Genomic DNA, 16,636 nt, shown 5'->3' with positions numbered 1-16,636 from the left:
GAGGGTGACATGTCCCCCTCCCCCGTCGGCACCTCCATGGCTCACGAGTACGGGTGACTCTGGAAGCTGCTGCACCCTCATGGCTGCGCAGGGCCCCCAGCTGTGTCTAAACCCTGGGGCCCTGCGGCCTCCTCTGGGTCTGTGCCTGCCCCCAGCAAGCCAGTCCTTGGGACCACAGGCGCTCGGTGCGAGGCAGCTGTGTGAGTGACTGGTCTCAGACCCCACAGGCGGGCTGTGCGGGGGGCTGCGGGGCACGGCCTCTCCGTGACACGGGGACGGGGGTGGCCCCACGGAGAGAAGATGCTGTGGGGCTGTCAGGGTGGACTCTCCAATGGCAAGCCCACGGGAAGAACCCACTGTTAGAATGGGGTGCATGCAGCGGCCTGGGTGCAGGCAAGAGGTGCCCCCGAGCCTCAGGGCTGACTCGAGCGCGAGGGAGAACACTGAGCGGGGGCAGTGCGCGGCCCGCGGAGGCCGAGGGGCAGGCGTCATGGGTACACAAGGCCCGCCCGTTCTTGGGGGCGCTGGAGCAGCAGCCCCACGGGGCAGCAGGACGGTCAGCGGACGGCGGGCCTGAGAGCAGAGCCGCTCCCCCCCGCGGCCCTCCCGCAGGTCAACGGGGCCCAGAGCAGGTGCGGGGAGGAGAACGCATCGTCTGGATCTATGAATCTCAGGTGTCCTGGTGTCTGTCTGTCTGTCAGCCGCTAACAGACCCACGGCATTCTTTCCGTGGGTTTCGGTGTTCGAGTTTAAAATCTCCCCTGTAAATCTAATCAGCGCCTGGAGGTCCCCATGCGGAGCGCACGTGTTTCCCAGACAAAGCAAAGAAAGGAGGGGGGAGGGGCATGCTGGGAAGGGACAGGATTGGCAGGAGGTGACGCAGCAGCAGCAAGGCACTGGGGGGGGGGTTTGCAGGTTCCAGGTGAGCTCTGGCCTCTGCCCCTCCCAGCCCGCCCGCCCCAGGCCCTGGAGGAAGGGTCACCCAACTGCAGAGCCCGAAGGTGCCCCCGCCCCCTTGCGGCCACCTCTGAAATGGTGGGTGGGGTCCAGAGGCCAACGCGACAGAATTCTGGGAGGGCAGGTCGGCTCTGGGACCTGGGGCACCTGAGGGGGTGGGCCGGTGCAGGGGGCGCTGGAATGGACCCCATTCAGGCCCGGCGGCTGAGGAAGCAATTTCCTGGCAGCCGGAGTGGGGTGTCTACAAGTGACCCCATACAAATGACAGGCACTTAGACTTGCAGACAGCTACCGTCTGTTTCCTGCTAGGGGAGGGGAGGTTACCGAGATCCAGGTCCTCTGTGAAGAATGCAGAAGAGTCAATAATATTGTGATGACCGTGGAAGGTGGGCGCCAGACTTGCGGGGGGTCCCTTCACAGGGTGTATAAATGTCTCACTGCTACGCTGTGCACCTGAAGCTAATGCAATACTAGTAATCGCCTCTGCGCCTGCCCACCCTCCTAACTGCCCAGTGACACGCGCAAACTGGTCCCCGGGCGTGAGTCGCCTGCACCGTCCTAGGTCCCAGGCACCCCGTCACGTCCACCAACAGCCACGCTGGGGCTGAGAACGTACAGCAGAGTGACAGGTCCTCCCAGGAAACAGCCCCTGAGGGGTGGGGTCGTGGCCAGAGCTAAGGAGCGGCTCTCCTGGCCTGTCACCCTGAGGAGCAGGGCTGGGCCGGTCCAGGCAGTCCGCTGGCAGGGGTGCACAGAGAACTCTCCTCACCGCTCCACGGCCCCCGGGACCCGGCCAAACACACAGCTGCCTTGTCTAGCTCATTCACTTTCCTGCTGAGAACACTGACCTCCAGTCAGGCCCAACCCCCGCAGGCAGGGGAGCAAGACGAGCCCCCGACAGCTGCCGCCCCATCGGTTCAGAAGGACGTGACCAGCTTGCTACATATGTGTGAATATCAGAGCAAACACAGCTCTAAAATGCAGCTAAAAGTGGGGGGAAGGTCAGAAATCTGTGCACATCTGCAGCCCCCGGCCACGGATGAGGGACAAATAAACCGCCCGCCGCACTGGAGACCAAGGCAAACACGCGTGTCTGTCTCACTGCCGCGGCACCCGGGCAGAGGGCGCATGGCCCCGCAGCTGTGTGTGCTTTTCCAAGCCGCACGCGTGACATCCTCACAGCCAGCACCGTGGGCACGGGAGGAAGACACGTCCCACGCGCTCCTCCAACGGGACTTGAGTGGTACATACAGCGCCATCCACACCCGAGGGAAGCCGGGAACAGCAGCAAGGAAGGGAGCAGGAAGTCATGGTTCGGGGCTTCTTCACAGTCACCGCAACAACAAGTTCTGAACTGAACGTGCGGAGGGGACTGCAGCGTGGGGTGGGGACCGCACGGACGGGCGTCGTCAGAACAGAAGACGGGATGCCGCACGGCAGCAGAAACAACCCAAAATGAAAGAGAAACAAAGGATCCAAAAGGAACAGGACGAGCCAGGCTGCGGACGTCTGGTGTCCCCGAAGGAATGGGGAGGAGCAAAAAACTGTTTGAGAAGGGGTGGCCAAGTGTTTTACCCAAAGATGATGACACTATTCACCTACAGACACTAGAAACTCCATGAACAGGGAGGAGGGCCGGGCAAGGCGCCGCGCAGGCGGGGCATCCGGGCACGGGAGGGGGGACCGTCTGAACCCCAGGCAGAGCACGGGGAGGGTTTTGTGTAGAGACAGAGACTTCGCCTTGAAAACTGCACAAGAGACGGCACCGTGACATCCGTGAAGTTCTGGGGGAAACCTGCCACCTAGAAGTCTGTACCCGGGGAAGAAAAAACCAGAACCCCGAAGGACAAACAGCAGTTTTTCCAAGACACGAAGAATTCGCCCGCCGCAGGCCAACGCCGCGGACACGGAGGACGCTGTTCAGGCAGAAGGACGAGAAATACGCCACGGGCGTGTGCCTACGTGTGCGAGGAGCACGCAGGCGGAGACTACGCCACACAAGGGGCTGTGATGACCAGGGCACCTGCTGCCGGTGGCCCAAGGCAGGAAGCCGTCCCATGGCCTCGCTGCCCTGGCCAGGTCGGTGCACATGCCCCCTCGTCTGCAGAGCCCCCCACCCCTGCGGCCCCTCGTCTGCAGCCCCCCCGCAGGCCCCAGCCCCAGCCTTACCGTGGCCAGCTCGTCAAACTTGCCGAAGAGCTCGTTCAGCAGCTTGACCAGTTCCTGGGCCGTGCACTGCGACGCCAGGCTCGTGAAGCCCACGATGTCCGCGAAGAGGATGCTGCAAGACACGGGGCGCCGCTGTCCACGCTCGCGCCCGCCCCAGGCGAGGGCGGCCCTGCGCTGCCTACAGCCCAAACCCCGGGTCACCTTAGAGCCCAGGCCGGAGGGCGGCCGGACCCCTGGCGGTCAGACCCCTGGCGGTCACGAAGGCAGGAGGTGCCGCAGCCCCGCTGCGCATGGCAGGGACTCTCACTGAGCCGCGGTTTCCTCACCTACGAAGCTGAGTGCGGACACTGGAGAAGACGGGGTGTGACTACATTAAATGGAACTAAGTGTCCAGAGATCTGTCCCACCTGCACCCAGACGCTGGCCCCACACTGTCCCCGCCGCCCACGCCCGTCTTCAGCGGTCCCTTCTCTAGGAGGACCGCTCAGGTCCTCCCCGAGGGCCATGGCAGTGGAACTGAGCTTGGCCAGATGGCAGTGAGCCACGCAGACCGCACACAGGGACAGCTGGGCCCTCGATGAACAGGTACCAGCTCACAGGGCCCGTCACAGCCCTGGACAGACACACAGCGAGGTTTCCACGTCTGTCTGTGTCACGGGCCCAGCGAGCAGGGAGGCCCGGCACCCCCACCTACTCCGAAGAGCCGCCACCTTGTGCCTGAGTGGCAGGTGCAGGCGACCTCAACAGGCAACACTCAGCTGGTCTGAGTATTTAAAAAGGAAATGCACCGTTTATTAGAATAAAAGACTTCTTAACAGACTTTAAAAACAGATGAGCGGACCTGAGAGCCTCTGGGGCAAGCTAGCTCACTCAAGGGCTGTTCCTCGCCTGTGACACAGGGACAGCAAGCCCCCCCAGGGATGGACAGACGGAGAAAAACAATGCCCGCCCCAGGCCCCGCACCGCCTGCAACAGGGCTCAGCGATGAGCCGGAGGTGGGACACGGTCACCTGAAAGCCACGCCCAACGCCAGCTGAGGGACAGAGCTCCACCTGTCCCAGCAGCACAGGACAGAGGTGCTGAGTCGTGGGACCTCTGAGAAGCCCCCACTGCACCCCCTGTGGGACTTGCTTCCCTGCCAGGTGGCTGCTCACCTGGGCCTGCTGACCCACACCTGCCCCTCCTGCCCTCAAGCTGGGGCCCTCTGCCCACCTCAGCCATCACTTCCCACCTGCCCCCACCATCATCCCCACCATCATCACTACCTCCTCCATCGCCCCCTCCTCCATCACCTCCATCACCTCCATCACCTGCATCACCCGAATCACCTGCATCACCTCCCACCTGCATCACCTCCATCACCTGCATCACCTGCATCACCCGAATCACCTGCATCACCTCCCACCTGCATCACCTGCATCACCTCCATCACCTGCATCACCTCCCACCTGCATCACCTGCATCACCTCCATCACCTGCATCACCTCCCACCTGCATCACCTGCATCACCTCCATCACCTGCATCACCTCCCACCTGCATCACCTGCATCACCTCCATCACCTGCATCACCCGAATCACCTGCATCACCTCCATCACCTGCATCACCTCCATCACCTGCATCACCTGCATCACCCGAATCACCTGCATCACCTCCCACCTGCATCACCTGCATCACCTCCATCACCTGCATCACCCGAATCACCTGCATCACCTCCATCACCTGCATCACCTCCCACCTGCATCACCTGCATCACCTGCATCACCTCCCACCTGCATCACCTGCATCACCTCCATCACCTGCATCACCCGAATCACCTGCATCACCTCCATCACCTGCATCACCTCCATCACCTGCATCACCCGAATCACCTGCATCACCTCCCACCTGCATCACCTGCATCACCTCCATCACCTGCATCACCTCCCACCTGCATCACCTGCATCACCTCCATCACCTGCATCACCTCCCACCTGCATCACCTGCATCACCTGCATCACCTCCCACCTGCATCACCTCCATCACCTCCATCACCTGCATCACCCGAATCACCTGCATCACCTCCCACCTGCATCACCTCCATCACCTGCATCACCTGCATCACCCGAATCACCTGCATCACCTCCCACCTGCATCACCTGCATCACCTCCATCACCTCCCACCTGCAACACCTTCGCTTCCTCCGTTGCCCCGACCACCCCCGCCATTACCTGTGCCTCAGCTCCCAGGCCCACAGCCCCAGCCAGCACACCCTACCTCACGTTGTCATGCCGCTGGATATAAATTTTGTGGAAAATCCTCTCAGGGGGCTTCAGAAAATCCTCCTTCATCTCCATGGCGACGTTCCGGGGCAGGAGGCTCATGAGCAGCCGCTCCTGGACAGGAGAGGCGGGTGCTGTGCTACGCGGGGCCCTCCCTGTGTCTCCTCGAAGCACCCACCCAGGATGAGGGCCGCAGACCCTCCTCACGCGTGGCCAGCACATGGGCCAGTCCCGCAGCCCTTGCCCAGCTCCAGAGCTCCAGGGACGGTGCGCAGGCCTGGGGCTCGATCCCAGAGAGCAGGGCCGGTGCCGCCAGGACACCCAGCCACTCACACGCCCCCACTGGTCCCCCGGCCGCCCACCCGGCGCCCCAGCTTCTCCAGGCAGCGGTCACCGGAAGGAACCCATGCCGCCCCACTGCCCCGCCCTGAGAGACGGCCACCACATTGGGCGAGGAGAGGTCCTGTCCCCAAGGCAGAAAGGGGCCCCTGTTCTCGCAGAGGTAAGTGGCTTTGGAGGCAACACAGCATTTTCTCCCGGTCTCATCTTCTGATTTCGCCTGGTCTCCGGGGATCAGACTTCTTTCCGCCAGAGGACAGGAGGCCACCCGGACTCCGCCGCCTCTGCCTCGCCCCTCCCCAGGGCCCTTCCCTGGCCTCAACCACCTGGCCACGTGGGGTCTGGGCCCGCTCCTCCCTCAGTTGTCACACCCCCTTCCATGTGCTTTGAGAAGAAAACCGAAGAAGGGAGTTTAGATCCCACGTGGAATTAGTGAGGCCGTCCTCCCGAGGAGGTGGGCCAGGGGGTGGTGCAGGAGAGCCCCCGCCTCACTCTGCCCCTCTGGTGGCCCCTCACAGACACCCACAAACCTGCAGCAAAGCCAGCAGAGGGAGAGACCCAAAGACACGGAATCAGGAATGAAATGACCTGTCGCTACTGACCCTGCAGCTGTCACAGGCTAAAGGGAGCAGGAACAGCTCTTCACACATAAATTTAAAAGGAAGAAGTTTCTCTAAAAGCACAAATTATGACAAGTCACCGAATATGAAATAAGTACTATGAACAAAATGCTGGAACAGCTCTATAACTGTTAAAGGAATTGAAAGCTTACTTTAAAAACTCATAAGAAAGAACTCTCCAGAGCCAAGTGGTTTTCCTGGACATATATACCAAGCACTTAAAGAAGAATTAACACTAATTCTACATTAAATCTCCCATAAAAAATGAGGGAACATGTCCCAATTCATTTTATAAAGTTCGTGTTATCGGATGCCAAAACCATACAAAGACAAAAAGAGACAACTGCAGACCAATGTCCCTGAAGAACAGAGAGACAGAAACCTTAAGCACGCTTGTTAGCACCTCAGTGACCCTGGAAACCTGGCTGGGGACATTCAGGCGGGGCGCCACGCTGGTTCACTAGCGAAGTGTCCGTCAGTGCCACACAACGCGGCAACAGGACACAAATAAAAATACGCAGCGATCGATGCAGAAGAGAACCCAGCAAAGCTCAGCACCCACTCGTGATGAAAAGTCCCCAGAAGTGAGGACGAGGGGAGCATCCTCGTCTGACGGAGGAGCATCCAGAAAGAGGCTCCGGCTGACACCGAACGGGCAGGGAGCGCCGGCCGCCCTCATGCCGCGTCCACGCGGCCTGACCGGTCCGGTCAGTGCAGGAGAGAAAAGGAAGTTAAAACCACAGTGGCATGTCCCAGCGTACCTGGGACCTGGCCGTGTGCCGGCGAGGGTGCAGACAGCAGGGTCTGCTGGGAACGAAAAGTGTGAAAACAGCTTCACACCTTCTCAGCCACCAAAACATGAACCACCAGATGCCCAGCAACTGTGCTGCTGGGACTCCCACGCCGGGGACGAGGACGGGCGCCCCCACACATAAACCTGCGCCCAAGGGTGCGCGGCCCCTCCCCTCACGACGGCCCTGACGGGAGCCCACTGACACGTCCTCCCAGGGGCTAAGCCTAGGGTGGCCCGGACTTCACAGACGTCTGCCCCTGTCTTGTCCTGCCTCTAGGATGGTCCTGAAAGGGCACCGTTTTCCCGGGGAGTCGTGTACCCCGTCTGGGGGACCGGCGGGCCTGGGGCCTCCTTTCCGCACGCTTCCTGCTCCCCAGTCCCAGGATGCCCCAGGCTTCCCTTCCTTCCAGAATCAGCTGCAGCAACTGACCCCATTCTGGGAATCGGTCCACTTGCCAAAGCTTTCAAGTAGTCTGGCTTCAGATCATTCCGATTACCTCCCTGTCATCTATTTTTAACCTGCCTTTACCTGCGGCCACGTGTCCCCGTCCCTGAGACTCTTATTTCTGCGCGCTCTTTCTTCTGGATCCAGGGCCCCGAGGTCTTTTCTGTTTCAAAGAGCCAATTTGGACATTCTGTTCCGAAACGGAGAGCGGCTGCCAGCCCTCCACAGCCTTTGGGACACTTTCTCTGCGCTGTCCTTCAACCCAGAGACCCTGGGGGAGCCTTTTTAGGGTGAGGAGACCTGAGACTGGGCATCTGGGCCCCGGTGTCCCCTGTCCCCCTCTGCCACCGGCCACTTTGTCACTCACCCCATTCTTCTTCCCAAGTCAGCAAAGGTCTCCGAGCCAGGCCCCCGTTCCCAGATTACAAAGCAGGACCACGTTTCTTTACACTCAACTATGAAGCAGAGGCCTGAATTAGCTTAAAGAACCCAGACCCCTGACGGAAAGAACAGCTTCTTTGTTCTGCCAGGACCCTGTCCTGCGGCCGGACAGCGGGGAGGAGGGGCCACTCCAGCATCTATTTCTAAGGCCCCATCACGGGGCTCAGCCTCAGGCACTGCCGGCACAGGCAGCTTTCTGAAGGAGCAGAGAACCTTCTAGAGGCAGAGAGGTCTGGTGAGCAGGTGAGCCCGCCCGGCCTCCCGGCCCCCTGGCCCTGCGGCCGCCCTGGAAGGCAGACTGCTGTCCTGGCGTTTCCACTGTGAAACGCAGGGCGGCTGTGCCTGTCCCTGTCCGTGGGGAGCGGGGCGCAAGGCCAGTCCAAACGCAGGTTCTGCAGCCAAAGGCTCAAACTTTCTTTTCCCACGACTTCCGCAACACAGGGCTCTTCCTTCTAAACCAGAAAGGGGAGGGGGACCCCTGGACGGCAGCAAAGGTCACTTTCCTCATGGGGTGGCCCCAGACTCAGCCATGACAGGCGCAGGACACAAGGGGATGACCCTGGCCACAGACTCAGGCCCAACACTGGGCATCTGCGTTTCAGGGAGGGTCCCTAGTTCCGCCCCCCGCAAACCCTGGCGGCCCGTGGCAGCCACATAAGCGCAGACCTGCCCTGCAAAACACCTGTTTCCTGCACCTGAACAGCTGCCTCCCGCCCGCCAGGGAGCCTCGGCCCCCCGCCTGCTGGTGCCTAAGTGCGCTGAGGTGGCCCAGCCCCATCCGAGCCTGCATGTCCCCATCCTGGGCTGAAATGAGTCGGGCCAGTGAGGCCAGAGTGGGCCCGAGTGCTGGAGACAAGTGACAAGGCCACCCCCCGAGACAGCTGTCCTGTGATGGACGGACCCACAGGCTGCGCCTCTGTCAACAGAGGAGGCGCCACCAGGCAGGACGCTGGCTGGCTCACGCTCAGGACGGGCCGTGAACCCGTGGGAAACGACCCAGCCTTGTTCGTGGTCTCGCTCCCAGACGGCTCTGCGGAGACGGCACCGCTGAGGCTGCCGAGGAGGGCGCCCACGAGTCTGAGAGCAGGATAGACAGAAGCTGCACACGGGGAGACGTGCGCAGAGCGCGAGGGACCGCGGGGACCCACCTGCTTCTCGTTCTCGTCCTCCAGCTTCAGCCGGTCCTCGATGCAGGTGCGCGCCTGCAGGAAGGCGCGCCTCTGGGAGCGCTCGGCCAGGACGCGCACGCACACGCCATACATGTTGACGCCCACGAAGAGCAGGGCGTTGGCGCCGAGCTGGGGGGCAGAGGGCAAGCCGTGGGCAGGGGCCCGCCGGGCAGGCGCTCCAGAGTCCCCTCCGCAGCAGCCCAGGGGAGAAGCACGGCCAGGCGACCGCTCCCACGGGGGCGCGAGAGCACAAGGGCGAGGTCCCCGTCGCTGCGGAAATGGAGGGCTCCCGTCCCCAGGGAGGCCGGGCTTTCCCGGCAGGCGCCAGGGCCACTGCTCCTGCTGGGTTAGCCACAGAGGAGTGCCCGCCGTTCCCCATCACACGGGGCAGAAGCAGCACCGTGGTCAGTGGGCTGCGGGCCAAGGTCACAGGCTTCTGCCCAGACCCAGCGTGGAGGGCAGGGCGCCTGCCGGCGTGAGCCGCGGGGACACAGAGCTGCACCTGGCCCGGACGGGAGTGGGGGGAGCACAGGGGGAGACAGGGGCTGTGGAGGTCTTCAGCCTGTTGGGGGGACAGACAGACAGGGCTGCTGCTGGCAGTGACTCCATTTGGGGACATTAGAGCCGCTCACAGGAGGTGACGGCAGAAACGGACGGGAATCTATGCACCCCAGCCCGCAGCGGACAGCTCCGAGAAAACAGGAGAGTGAAACGGAGCCTCTTTAAAATGGAGCCGGCGCTGCGTCCCCGGGGACCCATCCTGCTCCTCTGGTTCCTCGGTTTGGAGGATAGAACGGGGTAAAGTGGCACCGGGCCGGAAGCAGCACTGTTTCCCAAGAAAGAGACGGAATGAGCACCGGGCCAAAAGTCAGAAACCTCGCTTAGAATCGGCGTCGCTGCGTCACGGCATCTGCAGACACAGCGACACCACGCTGCTGCGGAGGAGGCTGCTCCCTTCTGTCTCCTCGCCACCCCTCCCTCGCCTCCCATTCAGGGCACCGTCTGGGCTCCTGCCGGAACCAGAGCCTCCCGTGACGCTCTTCTCGCCGCTGTCAGAGGGGCGCTCGCTGCCTCTCCCCCTGGAGGGACTGCTATCCGGGGGCTGTCGTCAGTGAGCCGGACAGAGCCCATTCAGGCTCACACACACCTGCCACAGTGGTGCACACACCTGTCCACCGCAGACAGACATGGGAGGGGAAAGCCCTCCTGGAGACCACCGCACAAACACCCTCTGCCAGCCGGAGAGAGGGACAGCTATCCTCTGTGACAGGCAGACAGGAGTGGCCAAAAGTCCTCTAAAACTAGTGTTGGTGTGGCTCAGTGGATGGAGCACCGGCCTGCGAACCAAAGGGTCGCCGGTTCGATTCCTGGTCAGGGCACATGTATAGGTTTCAGGCCAGGTCCACAGTTGGGGGCGCACGAGAGGCAACCACACATCGATGTTTCTCTCCCTCTCTTTCTCCCTTCCTTCCTCTCTCTCTAAAAGTAAATAAATAAAATCTTTTTTGAAAAAAAGTGTCCACTTTGACCTTGCACACCCCCATGTGACCTGATCGTCCCCATGTGGCCCTGGTCATCGTCACTGTGGCCTCCGACACCGCCAGTCCCTCTAAACCCGGTACTGCCTCCCAGCGGGGCACCCACAGGGGCACGAGGTGCAGGTCTGGAACCAGGCACGGGCTGGCTCCTGTGCAGCTGCCCCTGGGGCTGCTGGCGGCCGTGCCTAAGGGCCTGGGTCCCAGTGACCAGGGAGCTTTCCGTGTTCCAACGGGCCATCTGCTGCGTGTGGACATATGCTCGGGCCGGTCTGTTCCCGACGGCCCTGGCGGCCGTTGGAAGGCCAGCCAGGAAGAGACAATGAAGCACATTTCTGCGGAGTCAATATTTACTCTGCACTGAGCGGGCTGAACAAGCCCGGGGCGCATGGGGGCACATTCGCTGCAAAAAGCTCGTCTTCCCAGGAGACACACAGTCATTTTGGCTCCCGACCTCCATTTAACATCCTGGCCACGCAGAACCCATGACACATGAGACAGCAGCGACCCCTCCTGAGACGCCGTCGCCGCCAGCACCCCAGTCCCTGAGGGCCCCCCATGGAGCGCTCAGCTGCCATCGCCTCAGGGAGGCGCCGTCCAGGCGGGAACAGGGGGCCCAGGGCAGAATGCCAAAGTCTGCTCACGAGCCCGGCGGCCATGGCTTTTCCAGAAAGCGAGGCCTCAGCGGAGCAGGGACAGGTGCGGAGGGGCTGAGGGACAGACCGGGCAGGGGCACAGCGGCCCAGCGAGGCAGGGTGGCTGGTCAAGGAGGAAGACACTAGTTGAGTTGGAGCGGGTCTCCCGGGAGCCCTACTTTGTCACGCATCCCCTGCATTACCCTTTCCCTCTACTCCAGCCACAGTGACACCCCAGGGACTCCCAGGCCCGACCGCGTGGTCCCTGAGCACCCAGCCGCCTGGTCAGCACTGCGTGAGCTGCTCACCGTGACCTGCCCCAGGGTCGGCGTCCATTGGGTCAGAGGGGCATATCCGCACCCCCGGGGGCTCCCCTGCATCTCACTGACCCACTCCCGCAAGGCAGACGCTGCCTTCACTCGCACAGCCCCACGATCAGGGGCGTCGGCAGGGATGAGGGTGACAGCGAGGAGAGAGGCCACCTGCCCGCAGGTGTGGCCCAGACAGGTGCGCGGGAAGGGCGCCCTCAGCAGGTGACTGAGTGCAGGATGGGGGCGGGGACGAGCCATGGACCTGCTCCATAAATCTGGGGGCCGCCCTCCTCACTGGCCTCAGGACAGTCGCCCAGACCCCTCACCACCTGCTCCTCTGCACCCACCCCCTCTACGGGCCACTGTGGCCACCAGCTGCCTCGGCCGTGAACCCCCACTCGTTCCACAGAAGTGGCAGGGGCCACAGGTGCGCGCTTTTCCAGCGGGGCAGCTGCGGGGCTGAGGCTCACAAGGGGGAGGCCTGCGCGGCCCGGAGCAGCGGCCCCAGGCGGCGCCTCCCTGAGCCCCACTCCCAGGGCGGGCCCTTCCCCTAGAACGGGGGGGCTCCGCGCCTCCTGGAGACAGGGCAGAGCCCGGTGCCGAGGCTGCCTGGCAACTGTCCCCTCTCTCCTTTAACCGTTTAAGTCTCTAAAAGACGTGAGGAGGCCATGCAGCAGGTTTTTCACTGGAAAGGGGCAGCCGACAGCAAGCCCTTCACGGCCCCAGCTGGCCCCTGGCTCGCCACCCTCCCGGTGGGCCCTCCCCACCCGCAGATGACCTGGCCTCTGTGCCTCCTGCCTTGTCCTCGTGGGGAGGTTGTCCGGGGTCGGGTGGGGGGCACTCGGGGGGGACCAAGACACAACAGATGAGAGTTGTAGGGGAAGAGCTGCAGGAGTGACCCCTCCAGAAGGTCAAGCACGGCCAGGTGCCACAGGAGGAAAGTGGGCGGCCCGTGAACAGGGCCTCTGAACCGAACCCAGCCCCTCCTGCCCTCCCCCCCCTCCCCCTTCCCCTGGGCGAGCAGCCTGGCCATTCTCCCTTCTCTCTGCCGTCACCCCTACTTCTCTTCCTCTCCCCCCAGCCCCCCTCCAGGTACTCCCTCCTCCGGCCCTCCCAGCCCTGCCTCCTCTCCGGGCCCTGAAATGCCGGTCCCAAACTGCCTCTCCACTGGATCCTGTGGCCCCTCTGACCACGTCCAGGGCACCACCAGGGCACCGGGACTCAAGGTGGGGACCTCTCTCTCTCTCTATCTCTCCCGGCCCCAGCTGCCTGGTTCCCATCCCCCACCAGATGTCTTACACGTCCGGCTTCCCCTCCTCACCTCCTTCCCCAGCCTCCTCCTCCACCTGTCGCCTCCTCTCCCTCCTTTCCCCCACTCCTCCGGCTCCCACCACCCTTAGCCCCAGGCAGGAGCGGAAGCAGAGACGGGGAGGGGACGCGCCCCCCGCCCCTGCGGAAAAGCTGGGGAAGCCCCAAGAGCCCCGCGGCAAAGGAGGAACCAGCGGGGAGGCACTGCTGCCCCTGTCCTCACGCCACCTCGCCCACCGGCCCAGGCGACAGTGACAAAGTTCGGCGCTGAGAGCAAGGCGGAGCCCCGGCGGACCGGGGTCGGTGGGGACAGAGCCGTGTGCGACCTTGGCAAACCCAGTCCTTCTGGACCCAAGAGGGGTCCACCACGGGGCGCCAGGGCAACTGGAAGGAGCCAAAGTCCCTTCCCTGCCCACGCCCACGCCCCCCGGGGAGCCTCGGGGCTGGGAGGGGACTCTGAGAACCCTGCGCGGCGCGCCCCAGGCGCACACCGGAGAGGCGCCCCGGGCTGTGCGCACAGCCAGCAAGGAGCCCTGCCCGCCTGGACCCTCTCTCCGCGCCCAGTTTCCAGCCTCCTAAGGGGATGGGTGCATCCAGGACGGCGGACCCCGGCTCCAACCCCGCCTGGCCGCTCACCAGCTGCCTGACCTTGGGGCAATCCTTGCCCTCTGCACGCCGGTCTCCCGTCTCCACACTCCACACCCAGAGGCGCTTTGCGGACTGTAACTCAGAAAAGAGCCCAGCTCCGAGGTGCCAGCCCCACTATGTCCCCAACTCACTGAGTGACCTTGAACGCCCCCCCCCTCAAAATATCGGGGCTTCTGATTCCCCACCTGCCCTACAGGTAGATGCGCGCCTGGTTCCCAGCGTTCCCAGTCCCTCCCTGGCAGGGGTGTCCCAGGTTGGAGGGGGAACGCGCGCGGGGCACTTACTGTCCTCCAGAGACGGGGGCGCTTGGTGGGGACCAAGGTGGCCGTGACCAGCAAGTGCGAGGCGGCCACCACGAGCCCGAAGCCGATGGCCAGCAGGCTGCGCACGGGCAGCAGGGCATAGGACACGAAGGTGACCAGGAGGAGCTGCCAGACGCCCTGGTCCGCGGCCGGCGGCCCCGCAGCGGTGCCGGCATGGAACCCGGCGGGGCCGCCAAGCGCGAAGGGACAGCAGAGCAGCGCGAAGGTGAGGCTGAAGAACAGCGCCAGCTGCCCGACCTGCTGCAGCTGCGGCACCTGCAGCGAGCGGACGTTGGTGACCACGAGCAGCGCCAGGAAGAGCACGCAGTGCACGGGGTGCGAGCCCTTGGCCAGGCCGGGCGCGGGCCCCGGCGCGCCCAGCAGCTCCGCCAGCGCCAGCGCGCCCGCCAGCAGGCTGAGCACGGCCAGCGCCTTCAGCGTGGCCGCCTGCTCCAGCCGCAGCGTGTAGCCGCGGAACAGCGCCTCCAGCTCGGGGCACGCGAACTCCTCTTCGCACGCCCGCAGCCCGCGCCGGCCGCCCGGCTCGGCCGCCCGCTCGGAGCCCGCGGACTCGCCCGCACCGCCGCCGCCACCGCCGCCGCTTCCGCCTCCGCCGCCGCCTCGGCCGCGCGGCGCCCCCGCCATCTCAGCGCCATGCAGCGGGCGCGCCCCTCGCCGGCCGGGGCGCCGGGGCGGGCGGCGAGGCGCCGGGGCGGGCGGGCCGAGTTGGGGCGCCGGCTGCCCCGCGCGCGCGCGCCCGGAGCGCGTCCCCTCCCGCCCGCCGCGCCTGCGCACTGCTGCCGCCCGCGCCCCCGCCGCGATCGTTTGGCGACCGCGCTGCGACAGCCGAGCCCGGCGCCGCCTGGCTGGGCGCGCACGGCCCACGCGCGTCTCCACCTCGCCACCCGCGTTCCCCGCCGCCGGACGGGCCGCGTGACCTTGGGCGCCCGCTTTGCACCGCCAAGCCTGTTTCCCAACCCGCCGTTCGCAGCGCAGGTCACTGCCCCATTTTTGGAGCCGTCTCTTGGGGTGTTAAAAATGCTGAAATCCTGCGCTCTTCCCCGTGGCGGGTTAATCCTGCCAAATATGTGTCCACCCGCGCCCCCTCCCCATGGCACCAGATCCCTCAATTCTAGAGGAGCTAGAGGTGCTTCCCGCACCCAAGGCCAGGTCCCGCGAGATGCAGGAGCAGTACCAAGAACCCGGGGCAGGGGCCCGCGGTGTCCCCTTGCTCCCCACCCCCGCCCCTCCCCGTGGGACCTTCTCCGCAGCGGGCTGAGGACAATCCGTGCCCTGGCTCCTCCAAACGCCAGGTGTGAGCCCTGGAGCCCAAGCCTTTAGGAAACAGGTGTGAGGCTGGTGCAGCCGTGGGTGGGACAAGAAAGGCGAGGGGCGCTCAGCTTGCCCCGAGGGGAAGCTGGAAAACCCCAGTGATGGCCAGCTGATTCCTTCCAGCCCAACCCGACGTAAGGTGACCCTGGGGGACCCCCCGCCTACACTCCCTCACTAGGGAAGTGCTTTGTCCCAGACGTTCGTCTGTGGCATGTCCACTGCGGCTCGCAACGGCCCGCAGGTGGGACAAGGGCCCAGGGTAAGTGGTGCCCTTGGAAGGGTGCAGAGGGGTGAGGGCTCCCAGCAGAAATGGGGCAGGCACTGGGGGCCTGTGAAACCAGACACCAGGAAGCCAGCCCACGGCTGGAGCTCCGTACCAGCCCACTCCCAGACACCTGGGTTTAACTGGGATGGCCCAGGCACCCGCCTCCTTGGAGGTGCCCCAGAGCTCCCCGAGGGCTCTGGGAGGGAGAGCCACCCCGCCACGTGTTGCTATTTGGGTCTGAGGGTTGGAATTTGAGGTGAGTTTGAAGTCTCTGCAGTCAGTACCAGTTAAGCCCCTCCAAGTCGCCGTTTCTGTAAAATGTCCAGAGTGGTCGCATATCAGCTCTGACTGTCATAGGGATGGCACCTCCGCCTTTGCGCAGGCGAGGACTTCTGCCCGCCCCCTGTCCCCAACAGCTCGCACCAGCAAGTGCGTGGTGGCCCCCGGGGCCCTCCTCGCCTCCCCACCCCCAGTCCTCAATCTCCCTAAGGCCCACCACTCTGTCTGGTCATCCGGTCATTTGTCTCCACCACCCTTGGAACTGGTGCTCCTGGAAGGTGGCACCTGACCAGCTGACCTGGCCCTGCCTCTTTACATGGCTGATGTGGCAAGTGCCATCTTCCATCATCTCGTCCCCTGCCTGTCCCCAGATGGTAGCAACATCTACAGGAATTTCCTCTCCACGTGGTAGGAATGAAGGGTAGAGTCTCTGGTTAACAGGTGAGGTGTGTTTTATGCCCTGAGGATTGTATGAAAGGAAAGCAAACACCGAACACTTGATCACGCTACATGTGACTGAAGGCCGTGGGGTGAAGGCATGCGGGTGAAAGTTCACAGATCACTGCACCCTCCTCCCCCTCGCACCCAGCCTCCCAGGCAGGGTCAGCACCCAGCTGCCAACGAGCCTGTGTGGCTTCGTCAGGGCGCGTGTCCCAGGCCGACATGTGGCCCTAGCACACATGCACGGTCGCCGTCCTGTCATCCCACTTACTCCTGGGAGCATCCTGAACAGGAGGCTGATCCCTCCTTTTGCTGACGAAGAAGCAGAGGCTGCGGGGGCTCGTGCTGAGTCACAGGGACGGGACGAGCCGGAGCCTGGTGGGAGC

The 16,636-nt window shown here is 63.9% G+C and overlaps 1 protein-coding gene across 1 annotated transcript in view; it reads right to left on the bottom strand.

Annotated features, from left to right (window-relative positions):
* ADCY1 (adenylate cyclase 1) overlaps positions 1-14,578 on the bottom strand; it is a 39,452-nt gene extending 24,874 nt beyond the window's left edge. The window contains exons 1-4 of the mRNA XM_090286982.1: positions 13,916-14,578; positions 9,174-9,323; positions 5,383-5,501; positions 3,127-3,238 (exon numbers count right to left, since the gene is read on the bottom strand). Of these exons, the coding sequence (XP_090143108.1) occupies positions 3,127-3,238; positions 5,383-5,501; positions 9,174-9,323; positions 13,916-14,578 (1,044 nt within the window). The remainder of the gene's footprint in view (positions 1-3,126; positions 3,239-5,382; positions 5,502-9,173; positions 9,324-13,915) is intronic.
* Positions 14,579-16,636: the final 2,058 nt, after the last annotated feature.

This window comes from Furipterus horrens, unplaced genomic scaffold (assembly GCF_987537825.1).
Source record: "Furipterus horrens unplaced genomic scaffold, mFurHor1.1.pri manual_scaffold_9, whole genome shotgun sequence".
Taxonomy (NCBI): domain Eukaryota; kingdom Metazoa; phylum Chordata; class Mammalia; order Chiroptera; family Furipteridae; genus Furipterus; species Furipterus horrens.
This window is presented reverse-complemented; position numbering and strand designations above follow the sequence as displayed.